General features: G+C 36.2%; 2 protein-coding genes across 5 annotated transcripts; one reads left to right on the top strand and one right to left on the bottom strand.

The window, feature by feature from the left end:
* The first annotated feature begins 3,001 nt into the window (after positions 1 to 3,001).
* Positions 3,002 to 6,053, top strand: LOC104086449 (F-box protein At4g19940-like). Its single transcript, XM_009590696.4, has 2 exons — positions 3,002 to 3,039; positions 4,603 to 6,053. The coding sequence occupies exon 2, from the start codon at positions 4,644 to 4,646 to the stop codon at positions 5,871 to 5,873; it is 1,230 nt and encodes a 409-aa protein (XP_009588991.1). The 5' UTR covers positions 3,002 to 3,039; positions 4,603 to 4,643; the 3' UTR covers positions 5,874 to 6,053.
* Positions 6,054 to 9,651: 3,598 nt separating this feature from the next.
* On the bottom strand, positions 9,652 to 16,461 carry LOC104086448 (acetyl-coenzyme A carboxylase carboxyl transferase subunit alpha, chloroplastic). 4 transcript variants are annotated; one of them, XM_009590691.4, is made up of 12 exons: positions 16,190 to 16,461; positions 14,563 to 14,914; positions 14,393 to 14,467; positions 13,453 to 13,560; positions 13,153 to 13,313; positions 12,925 to 13,039; positions 12,689 to 12,843; positions 11,844 to 11,895; positions 11,694 to 11,762; positions 11,284 to 11,361; positions 10,082 to 11,210; positions 9,652 to 10,010 (listed from the first exon to the last, which is right to left on the bottom strand). In XM_009590691.4, the coding sequence occupies exons 2-11, from the start codon at positions 14,902 to 14,904 to the stop codon at positions 10,083 to 10,085; spliced, it is 2,283 nt and encodes a 760-aa protein (XP_009588986.1). In that variant the 5' UTR covers positions 14,905 to 14,914; positions 16,190 to 16,461; the 3' UTR covers positions 9,652 to 10,010; position 10,082. The 4 variants fall into 4 exon arrangements, with proteins under 4 accessions (XP_009588986.1, XP_009588987.1, XP_009588988.1 ...); XM_009590692.4 differs by having other exon boundaries at positions 9,652 to 9,994; XM_009590693.4 differs by having other exon boundaries at positions 16,211 to 16,350.
* Positions 16,462 to 16,741: the final 280 nt, after the last annotated feature.

The following is a 16,741-nucleotide window of genomic DNA, read 5'->3' as shown; positions in this document are numbered from 1 at the left end:
AGACTCCGGAGGGGATCCTTCATCCCAAGCGCTATAATCTGCACGGACAACTCACGTGCCATCATATCAATACCTGAATCCGCACGGTCAACTCACGTGTTACGCGGACAACTCACGCGCTATGGTATAAATACCTGGACCCGCACGGTCAACTCACATGCTACGCGAATAACTCACGCGCTATGGTATTAATATCCTCACAAATCAGGCCCTCGGCCGATATCAAACATGCTGCGGCGTGCAGCCCGATCCCATAAATATGCAACATGCTGCGGCGTGCAGCCCGATCCCATAAATATGCAACATAAAATCAGGCCCTCGGCCTCACTCAGTCATAAACCTCTCAAGCCACTCGGGCATCTCAGTAAAACAGGGCATTCGGCCCAAAATATTTTTATGCATCAAAATAAAGTCATAAAACTGAGTTATGATATGCAATGAAATGAATATGACTGAGTATGAATTTTTAATTTAACACAATAATTCACAGCATTATGACATATGTGGGTCCCAATAATACTGGCACATAGCCTCAACATGATTTGTAATATGCTTTTCAACTCAATGTCTTTAACACATAAAATCGCATGGAAAATGCCAAGATTATTTAACTATAAAATTTCACAGAAATAATTATGTCACAATTTCTATAGTGCACACCCATACCCCCGTCACTTATCATGTGCGTCACCTCCCAACAATTCACAAAATACATATATTCAGGGTTCATACCCTCAACTCCAAGATTAGAAGAGTTACTTACCTCAATCCAAGCAAATTCTTAATTCCAATAAACCTTTTCCTCTTGATTCGGTCTCCGAACGCCTCGAATCTTAGTCAAAATAATTTGATACAATCAACACAAGGTATAGGAATCAATTCCATATGAAAATGCTAATTTTTCATAAAAATCCGAAATTTAGCTCAAAAATAGCCCATGGGGCCCACGTCTCGGAACCCGACAAAAGTTACAAAATCTGAACACTCGTTCCGATACGAGTCCAACCATACAAAAATTATCAGATTCCGACATCGGATTGACCTTCAAATCTTCATTTTACATTTTTGGAAGATTTTATAAAAATCTGATTTTTCTTCCATAAATTCATGAATTCATGATGTAAATGTATATGGAATCATGAAATATAATCAATATAGGATAAGGAACACTTACCCCAATGTTTTCCCATGAAAATCGCCTAAACTAAGCTCCATAAACTCAAAAATGAGTAAAAATGGCAAGAACCTTATTTTATAAACCCTTAGTTGTTTCGGTTTATTAAATATCTCTTTATTCAACAAGATAGGAAGTCCTAATATTTAGAAGTTTAAGTCAACCAATATTTTATATATTACAAGTCCTTTCCTTGAAAATTTGGTTGTCCAAACACGAGAGAAAGAAAAATATGATTGAACCTAATTTATTGTAAAATTGAGGTTCGATGTAATTTATTTTGCTGATCAAATCTCAATAATTAATGATTCAATGTAATTCTACTAAAATATTGCATATTAAATTATTTCTTTATTTAAAACTTATAATGAGCTAATATTAACAATTTGAATCAACAATTTTTTTTAATAATAGTATTTTTGTTGTATTTAAATTATAATTGCAGTTGAATATAACAATTGTAATTATTCACAAAATATTACCGTATGTACGAAGTCTTAATATTTAAAAAATTAAAATTAATATAATATGGATAATTAATATATTTTTGTTTTCGATGAGGACCACTTATCGGAAGGTTTTCTTTTCCTTTCCATAAATAGGCTTTCCCAACGACAATAGGGATTCTTACTTGTTTTTACATGATTTGGAATAGGAGTGACAAATACATGATTTACTTCAAAATCTTAAATAATAATATATTCAAAGTTTACATTATAATTTTAACCAATACAAATTGTAACTTTATTTAGTTAATCGGATTGTATTGCACGATAGTCTATGAATCTTCACTTAATTTTAACACAAAAATAATAAATTTGAATTACATGTAATTTATTACATCGTCTTTAATATGAAATAAAAAATAAAGCATAAAAGAAAAATCTTTATAGAATAATGAAGGTGGCAATTACACCCAAAGAAAAAAAACTACTAACTTTTAATTTACACCTGAAATAATCATAGGCTACTTTCTTCCGTTCTTTAATTTTTATTAAAACATAAATACACTGTTTAATATTATAGTTAATAATTTTAAAAATTGTATATTCATTAAATTAGGGTTCACGTGCAAAGCGTGTACCCTAAGACTAGTTAAATTTAAAAGTCAAGACTTTTTTTATTGATAGAAGCCCTAATTTATGGTCTTTCCCAATTATTTATCTTGTCCGCTAGTCTGCTACTATCTTCCAAAAGTAACTAATAGTCATTTTTTTTGCAAATACAAAGAGAACTCCATTCTCCTTAATAGTAGCAAGTTCAAAGTTCAAATTGTAAGTTAGTCATCCTTTTTATTCATCCATACAGAAAATTTTATTCTTTTCAACTCAAGTTACTTGTACTTGTAAGTAGCATATAATGGATTGTTTTGAATATTGTTTTGTGGGAATGGAGCACATCTATATATATTTTTCACATATTTATAATTTTCTTCAATTTTTATGTAATTTTACCAATTTATAAATATTTACTATAATTATATTATATTATAAAATATTACAAATTAAATATCCATGTGACTTACATCTCGCTAAGGCATATGTAAAACGTCTCGCCTTACATCTACGCCTTTTAAAAATACTGCTTAAGACAAACTAAAATGAAAAGCTAAGAGACATAAGTTTTGAGAAGTACTCCTCGTCAAACCGAAATCCAATCAGACTAAAGATTTTGATGTATTCATAAGTTCATTCTTAACTAAAATACGATTGAAAAAATTAAAAGAAAAAACAAAAATACAAATCAAAACAGGCTACTCCTAGCCCAACCCGAGCCCCCCCCCCCCCCCAAACCTTTATATACTCATCAAATCATTCTCCGCCGCACCCTTTTATCTCTTTGTCTGACAGAATCAAAAATTTCAGGTACTCTTTCCCACAGCAAATAAAATTGTATGTTCTCTCTTGCTTATACAATTTTATTTACTTTCTTATTTGCTTATTCCCATGTGATAATTGCTCGAAGGTTTTACTATTATGTACTTGGTTATTTACTAATTCATCTGCCTAATTTCTGTGATACACTTTTTTTTTGTCTATCTGTATTTAGAAATAATTTACTTTAAACTTTATGTTTTACCCAATGGCAGAGCTAGAATTTTAACTAAGGGAGGTCAAAATACAAAAAAACAAACTCACAAAGAAGTCAAGAGGCGTGAAATAGTGTATATACATAAAATAAAATAAAAATTATCTAGTTACACAATGTAATTTTCAACAAAGGGGTATCAGCTGACACCCCTTGAGTACATGTGGCTCCATCACTAATTTTACCTATCCATATCCAGTCAAAGTGCATGACATAAATTGGAATGGAGGGAGTAATTGTTATATGTCTCTAAGGCAAATATGCATGGTTGAATTTTAATTGGAATGCTCTTGATATTTGAAAATAATATGGACAAGGAATTAAGAGATAATTTGGGTTGAAGGGGAGATTAATTAGAAATTATCTTACTTTTAGTCCAGAGTAAACTTGAGAAAATTCTAAGTATGTCAATATGAATAGCTGGAAGTTTGTAATTCCTGAAGTTTAGTAGTGTTATTTTCGTAATGTTCATAGCTTCAATGGCATAAACCTTTTTCTAATTAAAAAAAAAACTACTAACACATGATCAGATGCGGATCCAAGATTTAAACTTCATATATTCGAAATCAAAATTCTACCACAAGCCATTTGATTTACTGAGTTTGAAATCTATTATGTGTACTTATTTAGTGTGTGTTTTTAACACATGGGTGCGAGACAAAACTATTGCGTTCGGATGAACCAATAACTTGTGCACTAAACCCACTCCTGCACATGATCCTTTTTTTTTTTTATGTTTAGCTGCTCTAATAGTAAGCATCCTCCACTTCCAACCAAGAGTTTGTGAGTTCGAGTCACCCCAAGAGCAAGGTGGGGAGTTCTTGGAGGGAGGGAGCCGAGGGTCTATCGGAAACAACCTCTCTACCCTAGGGTAGGGGTAAGGTCTGCGTATACATTACCCTCCCCAGACCCCACTAGTGAGACTATACTGGGTTGTTGTTGTTGTTGTTGTTGTTTAGTTGTTGCTAAACTAAGGTTATGTGAAATGTAGACCAAGTACTTCTTTGTGTTACTTGATGCATGTGCTCTTTGAGATCGATGTTGAGTCGATACTTCTCTGTGATAGTTGATTCGCTAGTTTGGTTTGTAAAATCATATGCAAATCATTATATCTCATGGCTGAAAATCAAATTTAATGAACCAGATGGCTAAGTTTCTGTAAATCTGTTTGTTGTTCTCTCCCTTGTTTCTCCGCTCATATTTATGCGTGAAAGGATTTATCGAGCTCCATCCTTAACTTGTTCAAAAGTTGATAGGCTGATCAAGTTCTAATTTTGAACTCTTTAAACTTAGTTTTCTGGCCCTTGTTTCTCTAACTTTTTAAGATTAATTTCCTTCAGAAACCTATATTGAGCTCTTTGCTGGTGTACACACTACAATAATGGGGGATGAAATTGCTGAAATCGATGACATTGAATTCGCGCAACAGATGCTGAGCATAAAAGAATACAAGTGTGGTGAAGATAAAAGCAGCGGAATGAAAAAAGTAGAGAAGAGTCAGAAGATTACTCTTTCTAAATTTCCAGAAAGAATCATAGTTAACATCCTAGTGAAGATTCCACCAAGATACATTAATAAGAATGTCATGCCTGTCTGCAAAACATTGAAAGAAATGTGCTTCAGAAGGTCTTTCATTGAGCAAAATTTCATGGAATCGAAATCAGAATTGCTAATACAGGAAGCAGCAGGAAGGCATATGAAAACAAAGCTGATAGAGATTGGAAAAGAACTTGAATGTGAATCGCGTGATCTTGGAATAAATCAATTACGTAAGATTCATTCTAGCTGTGATGGATTTCTATTGATGAATGAACCGTGGATCGCTTGGAAGCTACAAGTGATAAATCCAGCAACAAAGTTCTGCCTCACTATCCCTAAATGCCCTTCAGGTTGTCAACATACAGCTTGTAGTGCAGCTCTTGGATTTGACTCTTCGACAAAACAGTATAAAGTAGTGCATGTTATGACAGATTCTTATGGTTTCGAAATATTTAATCTGAGCAGTGGTGATGAACACTGGGAACGAGTCTCTGGTCCATGGGAAGATCCTAATGATCGGCCATTTGACCCAGTTAAGTTTAACTGGAAGGATCCAGTGTCGATAAATGGAAAGATTCTGCATTGGTATGTTGATTCAAGTGAATATATCATATCGATGCAAGTAAATGAGGCAAAATTCAGTAGAACGTATCTTCCAAAATGTGGTGAAGTGATTAAAACGAACAATTATTCATTGGTAGAGTTGGGTGGATTTCTTTCTTTTATCAACAGTGATTCTGAGACAATAATGGATGTTTGGATTTTGGAGGATTTTCAAGGGCAAGTTTGGTCGAAGAAACATAGAATCGTGGCAGAGTCGATAAATTATATCTGTCCATACAAATCAGCAAGACAGAATGAGAGAACAATGCCAGAACTTGGGAAACTTGTCGTTGTTGCTGGAGCGAGGAGGAATGGTGAAGTATTGATTCTTAAGCATAAGAAGAACTCTAGCGGATACATATATGACACAAAGAGTAGGGTGATGAAGATTTTCAGCAGTAACATGAGGAACCTAGAATCTTTTGTACCGCACAAGGACAGCCTCTTTAGTATGAGGAGGATCTCCTAGTGTCATGGTTTAATTCAGAACAGCCTTCTATCTAACTTAGGTTCGCGAACAGGAGTAGGAAGACTTCAACTTCGATTTTTGAATTGTATGTTAGTTGCTCGTACTTTGTCTAGCATTAATAGTGAGTTTTTCTTGCTTATACAGTTAATACTTATGCATTTTATACTTGAGTTGCTTCTTTGATCCTTGTTGTTAGATTTTTTCTTAGAACAGTTAAGTATGTTTCTTACTTGTACAGATGAGGAACATCCCTTTGTATCATACGAAGGGGAATATAACGAAGATGTTAGAGGCAGTGTAACATATTTAAAAGCTGTTTGAACAAGAAGCTCTATCTATTATCTAGCTAGATACCATTAATAATAACTGACAAGTCTTTCTATTGGCATTGAAACACTGAAAGAAATATAACTGACTAGTCTTTCTATTGTATTAGTATCTTCTGTGACAAAAGAAATGAAAACATGTACATTTATTTGAGAGAACTACAGGAATACGACAGAATGAAAGAGGATCATTCTGCTGGCTCCTAGTTGTTCCCTAGCAGCACAATTTCTGTAAATTCAACAGTTCCCACGTGGCTCTTAACAAGATGTCCGTTCACTAAGCAGCAAGAGAAGGTGGCAAATGCATCAAGCTCCCAGTTGCCTTTCATCAGCAGAAGGTGCCACCCTGAATAAGGATTCAACATCTCTTAGTGTCAAGACGGGCTGATCTCTAAGTTGCTCGGACACGGGTGTGGGTGTCCGATACAGGTGCAGATCTAGATGTCGGATCATTCAAGTAAATTCTAAGATTCGGGGATACGGATCCTAGTACGGATACGGGTGTGGGGATCCGGTAATTCGAAAAAATAAAAAAATCTCTAAATTATGAGAAATTTTGTCGAATACTTACGTATAGCTTGTAAAGTTTGGATTTTTTTTTATTCTCAAGTTGTAGATAAGTAAAGGATTGATTTCCTAGATAAGGTATGCTATTTTCTTCAGATTTACTCTAGTTTTGGTTCTGATCAGGAATCAAATTGTATCTCGTCTCGAATTTTTTCGTCCGTCGTGGTCAAAGTACCCAAAATCGTTTGACCAGATCCGGTATGGATCCCATACCCACACCCACCTTACTGTCGTGTCGACACGGGTGCGGCACCTAAATTGTCGGGTAAGTTCGATCTTGATTCTTTCTGTTGCCACTAACAAATGCACCGATGTTCCTGCTCTTATTCAACTTATATAAGCTCTCCTCAACTGTGTCTTTCACTATAAAACGATGAACGAGAGTCATATGTTCCTGCCCAATTCGATGCGTCCTGCCAATAGCTTGTGCCTCTGCTGCATGATCTAACACATCAAGCCCGTCATTCCAACTGCTAAAGAATGGAACCTTTGTCGCTTGGTTCGTGGAAGTAATCCATAAAATTCTCCTTGTGACAGCTTCAATCTTTGTACTATTTGAACCTCAGACATTTACAGAGGCTTCAGAATTCTCAGAGACTATAGAAGAAGATGGATATGACTTATTCTGACTGTCATCAGCATAAGCAATATTTCCGCAGTCAGTATGCTGTCTACAATAGTTGGGCACATTAATTAGTTAACTTGAGGCTTCCCTTGGGGGCTAATATCTTCTCTGCCATTGCAAACAAACATTAACATCAAATGACATGCCCGCAATGGAAAACCATCTTTTGGTTATTGAGCTTCTCTTGGCAAACAGGGCATGTTTCTTCCTCAATTCTTGCTTGGTATTCCGATTTTTCTTCTGCATGAGCCGCTGAGCCCATTGTGACTTGAACTATAGTTGAATTTCCAGTACTTGCAAAATGATAGTATTTTGTTTAGATTGAACCAAACCCTTCAAGTAGCGAAATTGTCCCTTTGTTCTTGATAAAGAAGATAAAAAGAAAAACATTTCGCTGGACCATTCAGCACTGCCTGCATCTAATTCTCCTTGATCTAAGGCACTGCCTGCATCTAATTCTCCTTGATCTAAGGCATCAATAGATTTGTCATTCTCATCCTCTTTTAGGCGTAGTCGATAAGTTGCCATCATAATCTCATCATGAGCACGTAGAACATGCGCTGGAGCTGTCAACCTTGCTTGTGCATACTCAAGAAGCTGCAGCTTCTTTTTGGCTGTCGATATATACACCTTCAGCATCTAACAGGCCCCTGGAGTTTCTCTTAATAAGGCCCAACTCAGATGGAGCTTTGGACACCATAATGTTTTCTAAGTTCCTCTTCTTTCCAAAATCTTCACATTCGGTTGTAGCTGAACCTGAATTCTTGTCTGTTCGGGCTAAAGTTGTATAGAAACGATTCAGTGCAGACTTCTTCTTCTGCAGGTCTACAGCCGATGTAATCACCTCAACACGCTTCCCTTTGTCAAGACGAAAAAGTCATTTAGTTCGCAGTGAACACATAATACCCCATCAGCATCCGCGTAGAATTCCGGACAGTTTCTAAAACGGGCAATATCCTCCTTCCTAGGATTGCCTAGTTGTTGTGTTCTTGAAATGATTTACTGATGATATTTGTTGAATTTCAAATGGGAAGAGACGTGAGAAAATTGAGACGAAAAGAGTTCTTCTAAATGGACCGAGAGGCTCAGTTGATGCAGATGAAGGCTCAGGTGATGCAGTTGAAGACTCAGTTGATGCAGTTGAAGGCTCAGATTGCAGCCCGTGAGGTAGACCATAAGGCGATGTTAATGCAGGAAGAGTGTGAGAATGCAAACCTGTTGATAGCTCGAAAGGCTGCATTAATGAGTCGTGAGGCACGTATTCAGATTCAGGAGCAGATTACCGAGATTCAGGACTAGAGTATCGATATTCTGGAGCAGATTGTGGAGATTCAGGACCAGATTATCGAGACAGTTAGACAGCAATTGGCAGAGTTGGAAGCAGCTGTTTTTTAGAAACACGGTCAGTATCTCAATGGCCTAGAGCCGCAGGTTGCAGGCATGGAGGCCCCTGCCATTTTTCGAGAGTGGCTGGCAGCAATGGGAAGCATCCTCTAATATATGAATTGACCACCAGATTCGGATGGCTCATCATAGGATGGTTTAGCATAGGCTGCATTTTTCCTCTTTCCAGTTATATAAAAAAAAAAGGGAGACAGTTTAGTGTTTGTTATTATATTATCAGTAGTAGAAAAATGAAGAAAAATTGTGGTATTTAACATTTGAGTTCTACTTTGATATTTGACATTTGAACCTTGTCCAATCTCTAATTCATGTTTTCAGCTTGTGCGCACATATGTCACTACTGGTTTTTATCTCCAATTCGTGAAGCATTTCAATTGATATGAATAACAAAGAGAGTGGGATCGAAAGTGGTAGTTGAATAGGTACTTGATTTCTTAGAAAAAGGATAAAGCTAGGGCAAATACGCTAGTTCTGTAAATATGACGAGGATGCAATGTAGAGGATAGAATGGTGACATTAGAACATTTCATCAGTGCTTGGTCTTACAAGTTTCAAACTTTTGGAGTGTTGGAAAAACTTATGTTTATGCTACCTCGCACGTTCCAATTTTTTGTAGTGTTGGAGAAACTTATCTTTATCTTTCGTTGCAAGTTCCATACTCTGTATATGGTAAAAGAAAAACATCTAACAGTTGATTAATGGGACAAGCACTTGGTAGTCTTCTTGGTTTTACCGTTCTACTTATCCTTCAGAAGTTTGACCCAAAGTTGATGTTTTGCTCTCTTGATTGTTTAAATATTTGAGCAAAATCTATTCTGACATCCAAAAATAGATATAGTACAGGGAAGACAACATATATGATAACTCCATGGATAGATATTTCGCAGCATGTTCTAACCTCCTCTGCAAACACATAATTTATACAGTATCTTGCCTCTAAATATCAATTAAAGGAACAGTTCAATCTAACTTAACTCTTAAAAGAAATCTGAATTATTCTAAAGTAACAGAAAACAAAATCCAGGAAAACATGGCAGAGCCTAGCCAAAAAAAGAATCTGTAGTTCCGTACATTATAAGAAGATAAACTCCAGAAGAAAATACTGAATGCAAAGTAAGTGCACCGCGAAGAAAGAGGCTCCATCTTCCACATGCTGAAGTAGTTTCACAGATTATCTTTTGCAACAGCTAGTAGCTAACCTGCATCATGCTTGAACTGCAAAGATTTCAGAGTTATTCAATCATGCGAAAGAAACCAAGAAATGTGGAGAAATTGTACGAACTCACATCATGCAAAGCTACGGTTTGCATCTACATTAACTTCTACTTCTGCCTTAGAACCATCATTATCTGCGAGCAAACTTCCGTTAGATCCTTCAGGGGATTCAACAGTTTCAATAATCTCTGCCTTCAGCTTCTCATGTTTTTCTTTCAACTCAGGGAAACTCATAGCCTCTGCAAGACTCTGCTTTATTTGCTGTTCTAAGGCCTGAATTTTTGCCTTTGACTCTGCATCTGCTATCTTTCCAGCCTTTGCTACCTCCATTTTTAACAACTCAATCTTGTTTTTCAAATCTGTCGAACTCACGACGTCTTCCATAACCTTGGTAATTTCATTGTTAAATTCATCAATTTTTCTCTTGGCATCAGGAAGTGATGGTGGGCTGACATGCAAACCTAAAGATTCAAAAATGCCAGCAAATTCCGTCTCCATTTCATCTTTAAGTTGCACAATTTTCTCCTTTAGCCCCTGGTCTAAATCCATAACTGTTGATACCCCAGTACTCTCGATTTCAGCCTTCAATTTATCAATCTTCTCCTTCAAATCAGGGCGATTCATGGTTTCTTTTAACCTCTTATTGATCTCCTCCTTCATTTTGTTTGCCTTGCTATTTTTCTCGGAGAGTTTGTGGGCTTCAGACATTTCTTGTAACATCTCAAGCTTATTCTTTAGACTAGCATAATTTGGAGCAGCAGACATGTTTCTGTTGAATTCATCCTTAAGCTGGTCAAGCTTTTCCTTCAGAGCAGGATGCATTGACTGGTCGTTTGAGTTCCTTGTTTTTGCAAATTCTTCTCGCACTATGACAAACTTTTCCTCCAAACCTAAAGCTTTAGCAGCCTCAGAAAATTCATAATCAATTTCCCTTCTCAATTTTTCTATCATCTCATTCAGGCCTGACTCTGGAATCTTCCCGGATGATTCCTTTGCTTTCAGGATCTCTTGCTTTAACTTTTCAACCTCATCCATTAACTCCACATCCGGAGTCCCAGGTGGAAGAAGAGGTTCTTCTTTCTTTTTCATGTTGACCTTCCTTTTTGGATCAATGGGAACTCCCTCCTGGAAGCCACCCAGTTTTCGGAACTTAAGCATCCTGTGCCTTAACAACTCTTGAGTGTCCATTTTCGTAAGTTCCTACAAGGATGGATTGTGTTTTAGCAAAAGCTGAAAGTACAATTTCTGGAAATAGAAATTTTGATATACTCACATCCATTGATTCTTCAATTGCAGTTTTTATCTGCTGTGAAGTCCAATATGGATCAGCATGTGCACCACCAAGAGGCTCCTGCAACACGATAAAAACCATTTAGTTACCACCGATGAAAGTGAATCACTTTTTTGTCTCAAATGACATATATTCACCCAAATTTACCAACTGTCAAGGAATAGTTGCAAGGCAGATAATAAGCAATATGGTAATTCAGAGATTACGAAACATCAACTATGACTCTGCTAGGAGATTGCAAGGGTCAGAAATGGAAGACAATTCACAGATGAGAAATTCACATTTCTTCTTTTAGCATTTCAAATTTGTTAGCTAATTGGAAAAATATGTAAGTGATGAAGAAGAATGAGATTTTGATCAATTAGGCAGATACAGCAATGAAGTAATATTACAGCAATGGAACCATCAGCAATTTGAAGCTTGCACAGCTCTCGAGCAGTTATCTTGAGTTTCTCAGCTGCCTGAAATGAAATGAAGCCATACTCAGCAATAATTTTCACAGCTTTTCTGGATTAACACTATTGAATTTTAACTATAGCAACCTTAGGAGAAGCTTTTGCGGTCTTCCATAAAATTGCTGCACATGCTTCTGGGCTGTGAATTACAAGTGGGAATTGAGAACGGTAAGCATACATCACTATCAAGTATGAAAGTCAAGAACACTATACAGAAAACTGGGTCTGAGTAGGTGAATCAAAAAATACAAAAGAAAAGTACCACGAATATCTGATTGAAAGATTAAGGGTGCGTTACAGCAAGATATTCACTAATTGTATTGAATTTGTTAATAGTTGTATTGCCAAAAAGAAGATTGCCCTCCCAGATTCGTTTTTCCGCAGAGTTTATTGATTTGAAATGAGATTGGGTAGTCCAAGATTAAGAGCAAAAGGAATAAGATTAGATGGTTCAGCGTTAGGACATCCAAACAGAGATTATGTTTTTCAAGTATTGGTCTGGTGTTTTACAGCTAATAGTCGATGTATTAGATTTGTTTCTGAAGTAGACATGGCCTACCGCCAAGGTGCTACCCACCTTTAAAATTGATGAAAAGCTGAAACTATAATTTCTTATGTTATTTATTTATTTTTTGATATAGGTGGTGTCCGGGCCAACTTGTGCACACCTCGACTATTCCACCAAGTACCTGCTACTGCTACTCCTCACCAGCACAGGTACTCGTAACTCTGTTCACCAGGGCTAAGACAGTTGGGAAGCTGAAACTATAAAATTGATGGAAAATTTCTTGGATTAAAAAGGACATGATGAATGATTGTCATTCACCACATATTTAGTCTGCATGCAGTATACACCTCTCCATATCCATCTCAAAAATATATCATAAAACACCATTTTTCTTCATAGTAAAAGTCGACAGTTTTAGAGGCACCTGGCAACATAGAAGACAGCATTTTCAAGCATTAACAATTTATTAGCACAACCAATAGCCAGAGCTCCACCAGAACCCCCTTCTCCCATAACAATGGAAATAATTGGTACTTTCAAACCAAACATAGTCCTCAAATTATGAGCTATGGCTTCCCCCTGCATGAAAGCATTACAAACTAATCAGTTTAGCAATAACCAATGGGGAAAAAGCATGCTACATCAGTTTTGTGTACATACTTGGCCTAGTTCCTCCGATTTAAGGTCAGCATATGCCCCTGGTGTGTCAATGAAGGTGATAATCGGGAATCCGTGATGATCAGCATAGTACATCATTCGCAGAGCTTTCCTATAGCTGTTTAACAAGTATTCTTTTCTTACTATTGTAGGCTCACATACTACAAAGAAGTGGCTTTATCTAAACTCGTACAGAAATACTCAAAGCTCAAACATGATGGAACCACATACCCATGCGGCGTAGGCATCCCAAAGTTACGTTGTATGTTCTCCTTTGTGTTGCGTCCTTTTTGATGACCCATGAACATATAGCTTCTACCATTTATTGTGCCAAGGCCAGTGACAATGGCAGGATCGTCATACCCAGCTCGGTCACCATGAAGCTCCACAAACTGCAAATTCGGCATTTACAATTTTACATTGTTAGAATTTCCAACAGTAATTAGCATATGGAAAAGAGAACAGAAACAGAGTCTGCAATTTTTTTAAATTTATTTGATAAGCAAGTGAGAGTCATTGAATTTACTTGACCTTCTCAGTAATATTAAAGATGTGATCAAGGAAAGTTGGCCTGTTAGGATGCCTTGCAATATTCACTCTTTGTATAGGAGTCAGATGCGTGTAAAGATCTTTTAGAGCCTGAAAAGGACAGTAAAGATGTCAGCATACCAGCTACATTATATTGTTAGCAAAAATAATGTTGACCCTCAAGGTTAGTGCTGATACAATGTTCTCACCTTCATACCTTTCTCCAAACATTATAAAAGAATAAAAGGCATGTGTCGCAAAACACGAATCTTTTCTATCCTTTATTTCAGCATCCAACTCAAAATCAAAAAGTAGGTAATTTTATCACAAATATTCAAAATCAAATTCTTTACTAGAGATCAGAATCTTATGATTTCCCTGTGACCTCCCCAGATTGCTCTTGTTGTCTCCTCTAGTTCCCCCCCAGCATGCGTGTGAAAAATATACATCCCTTACAGAGCATAAAATGATGATGATGCACTTGGAAAGGATTTCAGTAAAGGACCAGTATTAGTTTCTCCGCAAATGATAAAATATACATGGATTGAGACACATTTCTTAGCAATTTAGCAGCAATTGCAGTAATGCAACAAATATTTCTCACGAAAAAAAGAAAGAAAAGGGATATCCAAATTTTCTTCCTTCTTTTTATTTGATAAGGATTATCCTAAAATACTTTTATTCAGGTATAACGTTTCACAAAATGAACAGTACAGACCAAAATTTTCCTAAACAAAATTGAAAAAAAAAAAAAAAGGAAGAATGAGATTACAAGTACTGAAATTCAAAATAATCTGAAAAAATTCTATAAAGAAGATTGTGAAACACCAAGAATTGACCTCCAATAGTAACTTCTTAATAAGAGCAGAAACACATTAAGCAACAAAAGGCCAATTGTCTTGTTTTTCTTTAATAAGTGGAAGGCCATTTTTGTCATTCAAACCTGTTGGTATTTGTTCTCGAGGGAGATAATTTGGTCACTGAAATCCAATCCAGTTTCATTTGCCATCTTTTGAACCTGCATCCAAGAAACAGTTACAATTGACAAATGTTTAGTGTTCTACATTGATATAAGAGGTAATATCTCTTGAGGCATTAGGTCATGAAACCTACGTCAATGATTTTCTTCTGCAGATCCATAAGAGGTTTCTCAAAATCCAATGTCACCGGCTTTTGCTTTTCTTTCAATGGCTTGAAAGGTGATAAATGACTGAGGACTCCACCCTTGACATTAAGGTCAGGATCCTCTGGCCAAGGATACTCGTGCTTCTTTACCTTTCGAACCTTAGCAGAGACGGCAAAATCTCTCTTTTTAGAACCCAATCGTGCTCTGCCGAGGGCTTTCAATGGCACACCGCAGACACCATTTCTTGAGCTACGAAGAAGGTCTGAAGCCGAAGTTTTAGAAGCCAAACTTCCACTGAATGCCATGGGAGGATGTGAAGTTGAAGCCATTCTCCAGTTTCTGCAATAGGTTAACCTAATCAATTTCACGTAAAGAGGGGAAAGTGCACAAAATTTAGAATCTAAAAGAATATAGCCCACCAATGACATAATTGTGAAATCAATTAGCTTCAAAGCACAGTCAATGTTTCAATCGGATACTTTTAAGCATACATGAATGACAAAACTAACAAACATAAATTTCACTGCACATAGTTAGACCTATCACCTAGCTATGCAGAGAAGCATATTCAGACACTAGCAAAAGATTTAATCTCTACGCACCCTTCGGCAGCAAACTCAAAACAAACTAAAAACAGTTACTAAATTGATAAAAAAAACAGCTACCCTGCACAAGCTAGAGATTGCAGCAAAGGAAATTAAAAAAAAACATATGCAAATAAACACCAAATTAACAAAAACATCGAGCACCAAAAATTTTGAGGTAACTAGTACCTGTGGCAGATATACCTTGCTCCAAATGGTGTGACGGGACACCGCTTCGTCGAAACATTTACTAGATATGTATATATAGATAATAAGCAAATTGAAAATTTTGGAAATAAATATAGAAAATGACACCGCTTGTCATTATAGTGATTTATCCATTTTTTAACTTAATTATATGTTGACACCGCTTAAGAACATCCTGCTTCCGCCACTGACTAGTAATGTGCCGAAACATAAAGTACATTTGCATAAAACACAAGAATCAATCAATCAATCAACTACACGTCAATCTAAAACTAGTTGGGGACCTCTTTATGAATCCACTATATCCATTCTGCTCCATTTGGGCACATTTCACCCAATATTGTTTAAAAAACATCCATGACTATAAGGATGACCGACTCGTCATAATTTGACTATGTTTACACTTGAACCGGCTCTGCTAATCAGATAGGCGGATAAATACAAATTTCACTGGATAAACATTAGGAAATAGAGAAACACGGCCTTACCAAATTTATTAAATGTAATCAAATCTATATATTCAAATTCAATCAATAAACTGTAAATTAATGATCAAATGTGAAGAAAACAAACCGAGAATGAGAGCTCCAGATTCGGCAAAATTTGACTATTTTACACTTGAACCGGCTATGCTAAGCTCACATAGGCGGACAAATACAAACAAACGAACAACAAAAAAAAGAGAAATTTAATTGCATGAACATTACAAAATAGAGCACAACAGCAACAACCTTAGCGAATTTATTAAACAAAATCATAGCTATAAAGCTAAAATCAATAAATTAAAACCGAAAAATTACTGATCAAATGCGAGAAAACGAACCGAGAATTAAGAGAATGAGACCTCCAGATTCGGCGGAGAGAGAAAGAGAGAGATCTGAGGAGTCGATGAGAGGAGTACTTTGTGGAGAGAGATTAGTACTTTTAAGGAGCAGAGAACATCGAGAAGATCGTCGCCTGCTTGGGTTTATTCAACAACGAAAAATAATCAGTGTTTAGATATATAGATAAAAGCTATGCAGAAGCAGCAACTTATGAGAGAGTTTCATTTCTGAGTTTTCGATACTTCTTATGCGGATGGGGAAAAAAAAGAAATTGAAAAGGGCAAAATGTAATTAAAATATAAAAAAATAAATTAAAGAAAAAACTACCTGTGTGCTTGTTAATAAGAGGAGCCAGCTTTTATCGGTTCGGCCGTTAAATGTGTTGAACTGAAGCTGGAGTCACTTCTTGACCTTCGGATTTGGATTTTTCTGCACCTGTACCATATCCATTGCTTTTATTCTATTTTATTTTTTAAAATTCATCGAAAATAAAAACTAAATTCGAGAATTATTCATTTTTGCTTCATTATTTAGATGGTAAATACTCTGTG

This window comes from Nicotiana tomentosiformis, chromosome 7 (assembly GCF_000390325.3).
Source record: "Nicotiana tomentosiformis chromosome 7, ASM39032v3, whole genome shotgun sequence".
In the NCBI taxonomy this organism is placed as follows: Eukaryota; Viridiplantae; Streptophyta; class Magnoliopsida; order Solanales; family Solanaceae; genus Nicotiana; species Nicotiana tomentosiformis.
The sequence above is the reverse complement of the archived record's forward strand: the minus strand, read 5'-3'. Positions and strand labels throughout refer to the sequence as shown.